The 16,050-nt window shown below is 33.6% G+C and overlaps 2 protein-coding genes across 2 annotated transcripts; both read left to right on the forward strand.

Annotated features, from left to right (window-relative positions):
* The first annotated feature begins 2,905 nt into the window (after positions 1 to 2,905).
* LOC128546318 (complement C1q and tumor necrosis factor-related protein 9A-like) lies at positions 2,906 to 5,690 on the forward strand. Its single transcript, XM_053516717.1, has 3 exons — positions 2,906 to 3,223; positions 4,221 to 4,307; positions 4,927 to 5,690. The coding sequence occupies exons 1-3, from the start codon at positions 2,917 to 2,919 to the stop codon at positions 5,340 to 5,342; spliced, it is 810 nt and encodes a 269-aa protein (XP_053372692.1). The 5' UTR covers positions 2,906 to 2,916; the 3' UTR covers positions 5,343 to 5,690.
* Positions 5,691 to 9,129: 3,439 nt separating this feature from the next.
* On the forward strand, positions 9,130 to 15,176 carry LOC123543258 (heavy metal-binding protein HIP-like). The gene is made up of 3 exons (XM_053516718.1): positions 9,130 to 9,479; positions 10,832 to 10,918; positions 12,962 to 15,176. The coding sequence occupies exons 1-3, from the start codon at positions 9,173 to 9,175 to the stop codon at positions 13,375 to 13,377; spliced, it is 810 nt and encodes a 269-aa protein (XP_053372693.1). The 5' UTR covers positions 9,130 to 9,172; the 3' UTR covers positions 13,378 to 15,176.
* The last annotated feature ends 874 nt before the right edge of the window (positions 15,177 to 16,050 follow it).

Below are 16,050 nucleotides of genomic sequence, written 5' to 3' on the forward strand. Positions count from 1 at the left end.
AGGATAATTGGTCTCATTGAGTAGAGAACCCCTATTGTTTTTGTGGCCACTGGGTCGAAGTCACAGGGGCCTAGTAAAGGAAATTGGTTTCCGTCCAGTAACTAGAACGCTTTGGGCTAGAGTCTTAAAATTTTATATGGAGGTTGGACACCAGTAGTTCAAAACCCAAAACGCCAAGAATTGTTCAATTGTTTTATCATAATATTCAGATGAAAGTCGAAAACAATGGTTCTTGACCCGATTTCAGGACTTCGAACTTTTGTTTGCTATCAAACCTATGGAAACTTACATGTACCCTTTTGGAATATAACATTGGACATGTGAGTAGTACTGCACTATAAATTATAGTACCGGATATTTCTTATACATAATCATAAAAAGATGTAAGTTACGTTTTTTTGAGCTGAATTCGGGAATTTTTCTTGCAATCAAAGCTTGAATGGACCCATATAACCAAGTACTTACTTCGGGACACAACAGAATAGCCCTACCCTATTGTTTTCCCTCTTTCAGATATAAACTTTCATCCATGTTTGCATATTTCTATATGCAAATGCGGCTGTCCTGGGCCTTATAATTGATAGATATACAATTAAACGGTATCATATTATAGCTATGCCACTTTGCAACGACGCTGAACGGGTGAGCAGTGTCCAAAACAAACAGATTTCTTATAAAAGAGTTAAAAATATCTACGTAGAAAGTAACGGTTCGTGACACGACTTTCGGGCCAAGAATTTTGGCTTACAACCAACGCTAGGATTGTAAAAGATTTCCAAGCACTTACTTACTTTACAACCGTATTAAGCCCCATACAAGGCAATCCCTCCTCCAGTTATCATTTTTTACGTGTTTGTATATTTCACGCACACGCTTTGATTCATTTGGTTGTTTTGTTGGCCTTGTGATTAGTAGAAATACAAATGGAAGTAATCATATTATATGCACTTTCAAATGACACTAAGCCTTTTGAAATGTGATATCCACCGAGAGACCAGCAATACACTTAGCATACTTGGAATACTTGGCATACTTGATGTATGATGACATCATTATGTTTCCCTTTTAGTCCGGTCTTCTGTCTGCCCAGATGTCTGCCTTAGCTTACGCAATGACACTTGCGTTACTAAGCAACTAAACATTACTGTAAATGTGTTAATCCTGATATATAGCTTTTTCTGTCAACCTTTAGCCTGCTGACGGCAAGATATTCTGCCTTTGCGACCAGTGCAGATAAAGACCAGCCTGCAGGACGTTCACAATTCAGTCAGTACATTTTCAGTGATCACCCCTTTGAATAATAAATGGTACGGCCCAAATCGAATGATGGTCCAGTCCATTTTAGAAATTTAGCAGGGCAAAAGTTAATGTGGAGGAGAGATATATATTTCACATGTAGCATTAGCCAGAAATTACGAACCAAGCCGGTTCCCCGGGATCCAAATATCATGACATTAAAAAGTACTATTTCATTTTTGAAATTGTAAAAGTATAAGAAACGAAAAATCTCTTAAGTGTAAGGCAATATACATTATGAACGTACACATGAAGTTGTAAAATGTAGAGAAAATCTCTTTACCCCTTTCCATGACATAAAAATGTGATAATTTCAGCTGTACTTTGACACCAAAGTACCAACTTGAATCAGCTTCATTTATGATAGTGATACCATATGTTTCGATTATAAGAATGTCAAATTTTAACGTTACTCTATAGGCTTTTTCCTTCCAAACTCCGAAGTTATGGTAATTATTTGTCATTAACACCGCCAAGTTTCTAGGTGTGTCGAAAGATTTTATTTGAAAGAAAGTGCTCTACTAGAATGTTAAAGCACTAGCATATGCTCTAAAAATTATTGTAATACAGTAGGAAATTAGACGCTCTTTAACTACTTTATCCTTAGCTGCACGTTATGTACATGAAGAAAGCTAGTTCGACATCAGAGGATTCTCAAAAAGTAACGGTTATTCCTTAAGAACCCAAATTCTGTATTTTCTCTCACCAATTTCTCCTTCGCTATTTCTTGATTGGGCTTGAATTATGGTCCAGTTATGGCATTTTTTGGGTAGGAAAGCACGTGATTGGTATTGTGTCTATAGGTGGATTTTTATTTTTGTTCACTTATTGCCGTTACTTATATCACTGTATTGCTCATTCAATGCGTACTGATGGAATATACCGATGGGAAATCGGGTTTTGATTTTAACGCTGTTTTTGAAAAAATCTGTTTGATTAACCAGATCTGTAACTAAGGTTTTCATTAATGTCTTTGCTATGTGAGCTTCAGATATTATTGATATAACAATCTAGAACATTGGACATATTTCACATACAACAGACGCATAAAATAAAATGTCTGGTGTAGACTCGAAAATCGCTTCAAAATTGCGGCAAAATGACTGAAACAGTAATTTTGAGGTAAGTCGATCGAAAGATATAAAGCTGGGACATAGTGACTGTTAAAAAGTTAGAAAAAAAATCTTGAAAGAAAATCAAAGGCGGGTTTTGCCTTACCATTTGAAGTAAACAAAATCCTAGCCTTTCTATTTCCTTACAAAACTTCAAGAAATTAAGTAAGTTGTTGACCATCGAAACTTATCCTATCAATATGGTTTAAAGGCACCCACTGTTATTTTTTAATCTCTCTCTTATTTCGTAATAAAGATATTTCTGATTTTAAACACTACTGTGACATTAAGAAAAAAAAGAAACAGACTTACAACAGAATACACGGAAGTCAATGGGAAAAAGATACTGATAAGTTTTGCTAACCCATTGTCACTACTTTTTGAGTGGCCCTTGTGTTCGAGCTTGATTAGTTTGATGAAAACGTGATTTTGCAAAGTATAAATATAGTGGTCTCTGAGAGCGTAACTTATTCTGATTTAGACAGTTTACTTCAAAGTCTAAGACAAAATGTTGTACTCTGCAGTTTACGCGTTTGTTCTTTTGTTTCTTGTAAAAAACATCAATTTTTCTTTGGCTACAGAACCAGTGTGTTCAAAATTTGCTTACGAAGAACAGCTTTTGGAAAAGATGATTCGAACCGAAATCAAGGTGGAATCGATAGAAAGTGAAATAAAGAAAACTCAAGATTCTGTCTTGAATACCTTAAACGAAATAAAGAAGAAAGCCGCCGATATCATGGACAGATTTGAAGACTTGAGAAATAATATAACGGATGAGACGGTTGCAAAGACCAAGGACATGCAGAAGAAAGAGGGTAATGTACTTTGTACTTTGAGTTTTCTTTCGTTTAATGTCATTGAGTAGGAGTTCATGAAGCGTTCTAATTGTTTCTAAATCTGATCACTTTCGAAGAAAAAATCATATGTATGAATTCTGAGAATGCTAAGACTGATAATGTAATGGATTTGTTCAAAATGTTTATACTGGTTAACTGCTCTTAGCACTATTTCTTTAAATATATAAATAAGATTTTACAATTACTCAGTTTTAAGGTATGATTATTTCTATCCTCACTTTTGGCGTAAGTATAAATTTGATATAAAACATACAGAGCAGTATAAGAACATTTTATTTTTGCACTTTTCACAGATTGGCAACTATAATTATGTTCAGCAGATATTCGTTAAAAAATATTATTTCCGCCAATTTTCTAGTTTGGTCGGGCAATTCAGAAAGACAAGAAATATATTTATTCTTATAGCTACATGCAGTATGGGTTCAGATTACTCAAATATCTCGAAATCTGTCAAAAAAAATGTTTATAGTAAAAGACAATGAAAACAAGGATCTTATTTTATGTAATAAACCTTTTTGTTCTTTAACTATACTTTTGTAACCCGGAAACAACATTTTCTGTTTTTCTCATTAGAAAAAGTGACATTTTACATGGTGTAAAATAACTTAAAGGTGGTTACAGAAATAGCTTTGATTCATTTTTCAAAATACGTTTTATATTTGCTGTCTAGATCCTATTTTGATTGAGTACTTTCTCTTTTAGCCATTTGGACATCAATTTGTTACAATGTTGACTTCACGCTTTCTGTTTTTTTTTCAGAATATCTTAGTTATGTTCATGTAAATGTAAAAAATATGTAAATTTGGTTATAATTTTACTGCAGAGATTTTCCTATGATATCAGTTTTGGTAATATAATCAAAAAGATCAAAATAAAATTAGAAAATTCAAAATACACTACCACAATGATCAACAAGTAAGTGATGGTGACTTTTCTGTTTGACATATCATTACAGAATTCTTCCAGAATTCATTTGAGGAACTACGGATGAATTTCACGAACGACATGGAGACTAAAAGAAATGCTCTAACTGACCTCCAAGGTAATGTCTATCTTACAGATAATATGACGATATGTATTTAACATGTTTTCACATTGCCAATAACATAAACGTAATAATGAGTATTTTTATGCGGACTGTTTACAGATAATGTACTAAACTGTGTTATAATCCATTTGTAAATGTTCTTTTTCTGCTTCGTTCATTCAATATCTGTGTAATAGAATTCAACTGAAGCCGGAGATAAGTGGCGTTTCTATCACCTCTCATGAAACAAAGTCTAGGTTGTCCAAAAGATCTTCTTATAAATTAAAGGGAGGGTTGGGGGAAGGGGGAAGGGGCGTGAAGGGTTTTGCATTTCCCATTACCTCTTATGAACAGACAGTCTGCTATTATTTTTCTTGTTTCCATTCATCTTCATACAGATTATATTGATACCATATGCAAATATATAGGATAAATAGTTATAATGAAAATAAATACGAAAAGTACAAAAAATGGTATGCATATGTTATCAGTTAAAGCAATTTCTTTTATCAAACAATTGTATCATGAAAGTACATCGCTTTACCCCTTGTTTTTTTTTTAATTAAAGTAACAGTTTTAAACAACAAACTGTCGCAATATTTGCATAAATTGTATAACTTCACTGTTATCGCAGATAAGATGGCACAGCCTTCCGTTGCATTTTATGCACACCACGTGACAGAAACAACCCTTGATAAGACCGACCAAATCATTGTATTTGACAGTGTGTTAACAAACGAAGGATCCGGATACGACACTTCCACAGGTATCTTCACAGCACCAGTCGAGGGGATGTACCAATTTACTGTCCATATTTGTACATATAGTGGAAAATATTCTTTCATCGGTTTGGTGTTGGCAGATAAAGTCATTGCGAGCACATCCAACTTTGCAAGTAACAGCTACACCTGCAATTCAGTAGGAGCAATAGCAAGAGTGAAATCAGGGGAACAGGTCTGGGTAAAATGTACCTCACCAGCGTTTAACCGCGAGTTACGTGATGACAGTCATAGAATGAACACATTCAGTGGAATTATGATGTATAAGTAAAACAAGCAGTACTGTACAACTGTAATTGACATCCAAAGGTTGTGGTAATAATAGTGTTTCTCCGTTTATTCACTCCTTCAAAAAAGATTTTTTTTTTCAAAAGCATTATGGTGAATAAATGAATTGACATGTTGATAAGCAGCTACTTGAAGATTCAATACTTATTGCATTTTATTATCATGATTAAAACATTTTTGAGACGATAACATGTTTCTTTATGATGATCAATAAAACGTCAGCCCTAATACTTTAAAAATATTATTTTGTATTCAGTCTTAAAGCCGAAAACTGTTTTGCTTTCTTCCTTTTCTGTTTGTTATTGTATTGTATGAAATGCTTAATAATTATACTTGTTCTACAAAAAGTTTATTTCATTTTAAGATAGTAGTATGTGTGTGTGTGTGCGTGCGTGCGTGCGTGCGCGCGCGCGTGCGTGTGTGTGTGTGTGTGTGTGTGTATGGCGCGTATTAGTATTTGTTCGCGCGGGCGTGCGAGCGTGCGTACGTACATGTGTTGAATGTTTGTAGATACATATGTTATAATATAAGAAATACGCTTTGAAGTTTTCCGTAGTTTCCGACCTCTCTATCTTCGTCAGCGATGTTTATTTACAGTATGAACAATGAAAAATAAAACACTGGAAACGACGTTGTGACATCGGATGTCGTTTGGCGCTACAGACGTTAACAGCAGTTGTTGCGTTATTCTTTGGTGATAAGGTCATATGGCACCATAATTCACAAAAGATAACAGTTTCTTTGATTCAAAATATTTAGTTTTAAAAATTCGTCTAGCTTTTACAGAGAAAGAGACGACTTGGCTAAATAGGCTGCATCAAGCTTTCGATAATTACATTTTTCTAAGATTTTAAAATATTTATTTTAAAAAGTAATGACAATTATGTTGAACTATTAAATATTTGCATTTGCCTGAATATTCTGTATAGAAAAATTATATATTTCACAGGAGTAGAGATAACAATGTATAAAAATAAAATAAGGTGGCTTACATCCACAGTTAGTATCTCGAACGAATATTTATGGTATATCCTGTGCCGGAACTATTTCAACACAGCATTATTCATTCTTTGCGACAATGTACTGGTGCCTTAAACATGTTTTGTTCACAATGTTTCTTACGCAGTATGCAAACAGCACAACAGAAAGTTAACATCTTATGTTAACTTTTTATTCTGATTTAGGATCTGATTTACCTAGATCCAGCTTTCTATCTGACTGATAGTATTGTATTGTAAATACGGAAAAAAATCAGGAGCATTTATCTTCTGTTTTAGAAAAATGTTTTTATCTAACTGACAGCATTGCACTGTTAAGACAATGAAATGTTCAAACAATGAAAACATTCCAGAAAAGTGATTTTTTATTTTAGTTCAACTGTGTTTACAAAGTACAAAGGATAAAAGTGCGAAAAAACAACGTTTTCTTCTTTAAAAGGCTTAAAATTAGATGACAGTGCAAGAATGCAGGAAATGTGTCGAAAAAGGTCACCTGTGCTTATTAAGTCCATCGCTAATGTGATCTTAAAAGACAATCCATCGACATAAATACAGATATCAGCCAAGTTGGGAGTCTCTCTCGGAACTGTTTATCTCTTAATAAAATTTGGCCAAAGTTATGTAATAAATGCAAAACATTCCTAGAGGTAGTATAAGAAATTGAACAATGAACGTTCGAAAAATATTCACTTGTGTCTTCCGAAAAACCTATGTCATATTTAGGTGGAACAAATAGGCGTAGTCTGTGGTGATCGTTTAGCGAGTTTATTTGCTGCAAATTTCTATTTATAGGCAAAAACATACTAAATAGCTGGTCTTCTTTATTCTATATAGAAAGTCTTGTTTATTATAGTGTCACCCCTATTGAAAGGGCCAGCCAATTTGGCTTATGAGACACCTTTTATTGTGCGTACCAATTACCTCCCAACTTCTACCACTATGCCAGGCGCCAGGCGGATAGAAGTCGGTAACCATTCATTTAACTAGCCCGCGGCTCACGAACCGGCCATTTCGGAATGAGTCCCATGGCAAAAATCCCCCGGACGAACGCTCCCCATGGGGCTCGAACCTTCGACCTCCCGATCTCGAGGCGGACGCCTTAACCACTGGGCCACGGTGACCGGTATATAAAACTTTCATTGGCCAAATACCATAAACCAGGACCCATTTTAGATGTCTGTAACGTACATTTTCTGAATGAATATTGTCACTACTAAATAAAATTCCAAAGAAAAGTAGGAATCACGTTTGATGCAAGAAAAATAATTTCAGTCAAACAAACACACTGTAAAATCAGCTAAAAACGAAAATCTAAATTGTAGTGGTTGTATGGCCTACGTTTCCATGTCAAAGTCTGTACTGTTATTATTTCATCATAAAATTTCTAACTAAATGTCGAGCATAGATCTGCCATGTGACCTCAGCAAAAATAGAAAAATAGCTCCACAGAGCAAACAAAAACAACCTAAGAACTATTTGAATCTGGCATTAACGCCTATGATTGAACATTTGCTACAATAAAATATAAATCACTGAACATAGCTTTTTTATTTGTACTTTATTCAAATACAAGTTGAACGCCTCTCGGTGTGTGTGAAATGTGTAATTTTTGGAATCTCAGGCAATTTTCATTTCATAAATATAAGTGATGTTGTAAAATATTCAGTGCAAGATCTCTTTACCCTGTTTTTAAGAGTGTAATGAACAGTTCTTTACGATTTAAACACATGATATATAAATTATCTTAAAACATATTCATTTAAGATATTCATACCCTACGGGTGCTTTCATCTGATTTGAATATTGTAATACTTTGATTTTTATCCTGTGGAGAGTCCCTTGCTGAGGTGTTCTTATTTTTCAAAGCATGTTACGAATTCCTTCTTTAAAAAGTTTGATGTAAGTGTAATTAAAACGCCCAGTTTATAAGATTTTACTTGAATCAATGCCTTCAACTTAAAAGATAACTTATACAAATATTTACATTATGTCATAAAATGATATTAATAAAGTTAGAGATTAGAGGCTCTTAAGATATTTTATTCCGTATATAAAGAAGGATGTTACAGGATTTCCCAAAAAGTACAGGATATTCCTCGAGCGCAAACTTCTATATTTTCCATCGCCAGGTTGATGATTTACAACGTATTTTTGAACTGGAGATAGAACCTAAATTATTCAAAGATAGAAACACATTGCTGATTCCTTTGAACAACCAAAAATGATTACACAAATGTGAATTTAAACAAAGTTTCTTTATACCAATAACTGAAGTTTTGATATCAATTTTATAGCTGTGTTTACAAAGAATGAGAACTCTTGCCCCAGGCAAGTACTTACTAGCACAGATATCTATTAGTTTACTTCCCTTGTACGGGCTGCTCCTTTTGGTTATATGTCCTTTTCTCTACAATATTATCCTTTAAAGGAGAACTCTGATGCTGTAGAATTAGACCTAAAGCAGAAAAGTGATGCTTCAAAAATTAGATAATAAAAGTGTTGAAAGTGAAATACGGTTTTAAGGTAATTCAGAAAATTTATCAAGAAAATCTTGTATCACATGCATTCTAATGTATTAGCTGTATTAGAATCTACAATATCTGTCCTTCACAGAAACACTGTTTTATGGAAGTCACTAGAAATGTGATAAAGGCAATAATCTAGACAAACAGTTGTCTCTACTTTTTGAGTGGCCCTCGTCTTCGAGCTTGAACAGTTTAACTAGCACGTGGATTTCCTGAAGTATAAAACCGGAGGTTACTAAAAGCGTATTTCATTTATATAGACAAAGTGTTCCTCAGAAGTCTAAGACAAAATGTTGTACTCTGCAGTTTACGCGTTTGTTCTTTTGTTTCTTATAAAAATCGTCAATGTTTCTTTGGCTACAGAACCAGTGTGTTCAAAATTTGCTTACGAAGAGCAGCTTTTGGAAAAGATGATTAGAACCGAAATCAAGGTAGAGTCGATAGAAAGTGAAATAAAGAAAACTCAAGACTCTGTCTTGAACACCTTAGTCGAAATAAAGGAGAAAGTTGCCGATATCAATGACAGATTTGAATATTTGAGAAATAATATCACGGAAGAGATGATTGCAAAGACCGGGGACATAGAGAAGAAGGAGGGTAATGTTCTTTTATTTTGTGATATAAAGATTTTTAAATACATCTTACGAACAAAATATGATATGTCTTTATTCTGAAAATCAAAACACTGGTAATGAAAATGAGTTGTTCAACAATTTTTACACTGATTAATATACAGTTAGCACTTAATATATCTTAGATTTGTTATAACATAATTCTTAAAATTTCATTTTTCTGTCATTGCTTTTAGCATAAATATCAATTTGATTAACGTACCAGCAAAAATGGAATATCAGAACATTTTTGCATTAACAGTTAGTATAACATGTTTACTCACTAAATCTATAAAAATATTGAGACGTTATGCATATTTAACTGAGTATGTCACGAAAACCGACTCGCTTTAAGTAACACTTTCCTACTAATACAATGTTTCATTTATTTTGAGGTACACTAAGTACATGTTTTTGTACATTTTAAGCTACATTGCTGTGCTAAGTGTTCATAGTACCCATCATGAGAGACAATCCATTAGATAATAGATAATAATAGACACTTATTTTACCAAATTTTATTATTATTATTATAATAGTTTTATTCAAGACACTTCTTCATTCTGAAATAAAATTTAGTACTTGATTAAGGGAAGAGAGAAATTCTTTGATAATAAATCAACATGTTGTCGACGACTTTGATGAATATGATCGCAATTTTCTTGTAGGGACTATGTCAAATTATCGTGACAAGTTTCGAAGTGTATATTTCAGTTATTTTGACTCATTTTTAAGTTCAAATTCATTTTTGACTTAATTTTTGATAGATTATTATAAAGTTTGAGGATATCTTTCCATGGCCAAATTTGATAAACTTTCCAAATATATATTTTTTGTTCAAAATTATGATTTAGCCCGATTTTTACAATAGAAAAATACATATTTGGCCATAGAATTATATCATTAAGGATATCTTAAAATTTCGGAACATCCTACTACCATGCTCAGAGAGCTGTAAAGAGATTTATTACATACTTATTAAGAATAGAAATGAAAAAGCCGTTTGAAACGGTCATTACGGCCGCCATTAACGGATCTATACTATATTTTGGCACATGACGTTGACGTCATCAATGGCGGCCGTTATGGTCGTTTTCGACGGCCTTTTTCTTACTATTTGTAGTATACAGGTAATGTATCCTGTAATCAAATGCAAAACAAATACGCATTTCACGAAAATCGCTGTTAAGGGTTAGGTGGATCAAACGTTAGGGACTTTCTATGAAAGAACGTGTTTTGTTAATAAGATGACAAAAACTTTATAGAATTTAAGAGTTCAAAGGACTCTGCTATTATACAGAACATATTTTAACAAGTAATATAATTCTCCTGTTACAGAATTCTTCAAGAATTCGTTTGAGGAACTACGAAGGAATTTCACGATGGCCATGGAGAATCAAAGGAAGACCCTTACAGACCTTCAAGGTAACGTCAGTCTTACAGATGGTATGACGAGATGTATTTATCGTGTTTTCACATTGCTACGTTCATGAATCTGTTCCATACGGAGCGGTCCCTTTATTGATATATTAATAAGTCGAGTCACAATCTATAAATGTAATCGTTCTGTTGGAAGGGATTGGCGTTAAAGTGTTCTAAGTGCATGTACATAGAAGGAAAGAAGAAGCACTTAGAACTGTTTAGCTTTAATCCGTCGATTTTATTTTTTCTATAGTTATTTATGTCTTGACAGATGCTATATACTATTATCAAATTTAACACGAAAAATACATATCGTGGTATAAATGTTTGATTAAAACAGTAGCTTGATTTGGGATGTTGGATTCGACTCAAGTAGAGTTCGACAGTCCCAGATAACCGCAGATGCGCAATCCCGGGTTGTGGTCCTGCCGTGTTAACCCCACGAGGGACGGATACATCCCGCATCAATCTATTGTTATAATGGCGCCTTTATTATACACTTTCACTTTTTCTGCTTTTTATTCTGAACCAAAACTGACTATAACTCTTCTGAAGCCAGGAATTATTTATTTACAAGGTACGGATATTAATGAAAGAAATCCGTACACAGGCAAAATACGGAATCAAATTTCCACCTTCTACAATTACAGATTTCGATTTCTGTCAGTGCGTACTTGTTTGTGATAAAAAACTTTATATTTTTTTACAGAATATGGACATATATATTATTTATACCAATGAAACAGTTAAAGCAATTCTTTAAAGGGAGAACTGTATTTTGTAAAAGTCTAAGAACCCATATATTATGTTTGTGCCCTTTTTAAGTATACGTTACTTCCAATCCAAATCTGTAATTATTTTCTTTCTTATGAGTGAAACCCTTTAATGTATAATACTAAAACACATTTTTAAAATTTCAAGTTAGATATTTATTATGCAGTATCGACACCGATGTAAAGGTGAAAAATGTCTTTTATATGAATACATATGCATTACAAAATTAAAATATTGAGGAAAAACAACATACCAGCATTATCTGTAGGCAAATCGTTGAACAAATAGCACGTCTATTACAAAACAATGGCATTTGCTTAGTTCATTGCATTTAAATTTTGATTGTGCTATACGTACGTGAACGTAAAAAAGGTGTTTGCTAAATTCGTCCCGATAAATGAAATGACACCTATTATGCAAATATTTTCGAAACTTATAACATTAATGGACGTTAAGTTTCGAAGACATTTGCATTATATCACTTTCTTCAATTTATTTATGACATGACTCCTGCAAATCGTTTGTCAACAGTATTTGCTATATGATCGGTCTATAGTTCTTAAATGTCCTTTTCCGGGACAGGCCTACATGTACGCACGCAACATTTTTGTCATTATTGTATACCCCTACTATCCCCAATCCCCTGCGAAAATATGCAAGAATTTAAACGATCTGAAGATGTTCATATTTTGCTAAGAATTATATAAAAACTTAGCAAATTATCTCGGGCTACTTTTCCTTAAATCTTACGAATGTGTCCATTTTTACACAAATTTAACACTTTTAGAACTTCGTTTTATAGCTTGATTATTTTAAACAGAAAAATATATTACATAACACGGTAGCAAAGCAGTTATGCACATTTGTAGACAGTTTCAATAGTAAATAAACCAATAATTTCGCTTTTTAATAGGTGCGGTCATGCTTGCGACGTCGAAAGTAAAAATATCACTTCTTAAGTATCACTCTAACCAAGAACATTATCACAAATTTATATAGGAAGTAACATCAAACTTAATGGGATATCAAAATCGTATATGGTTTTACAAATTTATAATAAACACTATAATCAGTTAATTTTATTGACGTCCTAACGATAAATAATTATTTCTATTATAACAGTTGCTTGATCCGAGGTATTGACTCGTGAATTCCGTCAGGCCAGATTACGCACCTCGTGTGATCTTCAAAAAAATCAAGCTACTGTTACAATACCCTTATTATACAGGTTGGCCACAGTGTTGTGATATACTTGTTTAATTTCATATGCAGAGGAGATAGCACGGCCTTCCGTTGCATTTTATGCACACCACGTTACAGATACAACCCAGGATGTGACTGACGAGATCATCGTATTTGATAGCACCATTACAAATGAGGGGTCTGGATACGACACGTCCACAGGCATCTTCACAGCACCTGTAGGCGGACTTTACCAATTTAATATCCATGTGTGTGCACGTAACAGAAAATATACTTTTGTTGGCTTGGCAGTGGCAGGTAACGTTGTTGCGGCAGCCTCAAATTACGATGAAAACTTCTACAGTTGTAATTCGGTAGGAGCAATAGTGAGAGTGAAATCAGGAGAACAGGTATGGGTAAAATGTACCTCAGCAGCTTCTAATCGAATGTTATATGACGACAAATATAGAATGAACACCTTCAGTGGAATTCTGCTTTACAAATAGGGTAATGAACTCATGTGATATACTTTATATTTATTGTATATTTAGTAGCAGTATAGAACTACCACTTATTACATATTGTTTGAATATTTCGGTTACTTCTTGTGTTACTTTAACAAAGCTCGTAATATTCAGACAGGGCATACTTGATACAATATTAGTATCGAAGTTAGTAAACCACGCAAGAAAGTTTTTTTTATTATTTTGAATAGAAAAAAATCACTGTTTCTATGACAAAATCTCACTATGATTCGATAAAGACACTTAGATAAACAGGGTCATACTTGCTTACGTGAAATAAAATTTATGGGCCTTCTGAAATAAGTAGAGTACTATCTTCAGAACTTGCAGAATAAAGCAACAATATTAGAATTAAACCTAACTTCGCTTCAGAAACATTTAAAATATATGTTTTCATTTTAAGATACTAGTTTTAGTTATATATTAAATCTTTGTATAAAACAAACGAAACTATACCAAAAGACCAAATGTAAAATACTTGCTCTTAAACACTAACCACGGCATACAGTGGGTGGTATGTTAAGAGTCCACACTTATTTATTTAAGATTAAATTGTTTCGAGCGCTCGTGATAATATGTCGTGCGCTCGAGAAAATATGTCGTGTACTCGAGATATAATGTCTACGGTGGAGATACGATTTATTGCGCTCGAGCTTTCAAAGTCCACCATTTTGATAATGTGATGCTGTTTTGTATATATAAAAGAAGAATTAAAGATATTTCGGTCGAAGTTATTTGATATAAGATATGGGAAAAAACGATCATTTGATTTATTTCATAACTTGTTATGCTTAAGTATTATGTAAAGTTTCATATATCTCGAGGGCATGACATCTTTTTCGAGCGTTCGACATCCTATCTTGAGCGTGTGACTATGTCGAGCGCTCGAGATAATTTAATCTAAAAATGTAGCATGTCTTAAAAAAGTGACTGAACTTTAAATGACATTCTAAAGATTGTATATTTATGTGTGGAGCATTCTGTTACTTCATCCGGCAATTCTCAGAAGATGTTAAGCGTCTTCTGAGCGTATTGTAAGCATTACCTCTCCTTTACAATGGATATTCAAAACATTACATAAATTTAAGGAATGACGCAAAGCAGTAAACGCATGCATTCAGTAATCTACATGATCTTTTTGGAAAGGTTATGTTAAAGGGCTATAATTACAGGCGATGCATAGAAAAGAGTATTTTGAGTTACCTTTCTTGGTAGCAAGGCAAAGACAGTGTATAGTTATTGGTCAGAATTCGAACTTGTTTCTGATTTATTTCTTATCACATTTCCCATTTCTGGTTTTATTTTGAACAGTCCTTCATAAGACATAAGATCACTAATAAATGCTTTCCTTGAATTGAAATTTGGAAAATTATCCAGATGGGCAAAAGCTACTTCGTTTAAGTAATACGAAGCTTCATGGTAAATTGGCAAAGGCGCCTGCCACGCAATCGGCAGGCTGGTTTTGTTAATGAAAAGAGACCGTTCGGTGAGATGCCAGCTAATAATTGTACCAACTTTCTACCTGCCCTATGTCTGGCGTTAAAAATAGGTATTGTGAAGTAATGCATGTTGTTAGATATAATTATGTTTAAGTGTCTCATAAGCCGAACTTAGAAAAACAAACACTATACCTTTTAACTTTTTACTATAAAACACATTAACTGATAATTCACTGAATAGTCTTGTATATCAACTCGTTAGGTTGGTTTTGTACTTCTTATTCAAATACTCATGTGAATAAATTCATATAGCAGTCCTTAATCGTTTGTATTGTTTTCAATGTGTGCTGTAAAGCACTATCAAGCATGATGTAGCACGTGAAAAGAGTGATTCATGAATGCGTTAAATGAATAATAGTTAGGGAAAAAACAACAAGAAAACGGACGACAACTAACAGTAAATAGACTGCTCTTTATGGACAATGCAATGTGATCGTGAATATTATATAAATGTTGCATTCCCGAGAGGGTGATATGAAAAAATGTTCACCTGGAGGAATATGAATATCAACCGAAAACATATGAATGTCAATTGAGTAAAATGATTTATTGAAATGTAGTAGGGTATATGTAGAGAATAAGGGTGCACTTATAGTTCTTTGCTATTGAGCTAGATTTTATAACGACGTGGTAGAGTGTCCGCCTTAGGTGTGAGAGGTCCGAGGTTCGATTCCTGGTCAGGCCTGAAGTATTTTCATTTGGTGCCCGATGTAATTAACTCACGAAATGGACACCTTGGAACGTCCCACATATATTCAAATTCTGAAATTGGAGGACGAATTCTAAAAAATTGGGGATGTATGTTGTAGGATAGAGTATAAGGGTGAACTTATACTTCCTTGCTGTTGAGCTAGCTTTTAGCGACGTGGTAGAGTGTCCGCTTGAAGTGTGAGAGGTCCCGGCTTCGATTCCCGGTCGGGCCTGTAGTATTTTAAGCTTGTTACAGTAATAATTATTAAAATTAGTATACAGTATCTTTTTGGTAAGCACCCCTTTAAACAGTTAATGGTACTGTCCAAATTGAAGGATGGACAAGTTCATTATAGAAATTTAGCAGGGTAGGGGTTAATATATAAATAGTGATAAAGCAGACAAGTGTGAGCTTTTTTTCTATATAGACATATCTTTAGAAAAAGAACTTAGGTTGTTTGAATGT

This window comes from Mercenaria mercenaria, chromosome 10, assembly GCF_021730395.1.
Source record: "Mercenaria mercenaria strain notata chromosome 10, MADL_Memer_1, whole genome shotgun sequence".
In the NCBI taxonomy this organism is placed as follows: Eukaryota; Metazoa; Mollusca; class Bivalvia; order Venerida; family Veneridae; genus Mercenaria; species Mercenaria mercenaria.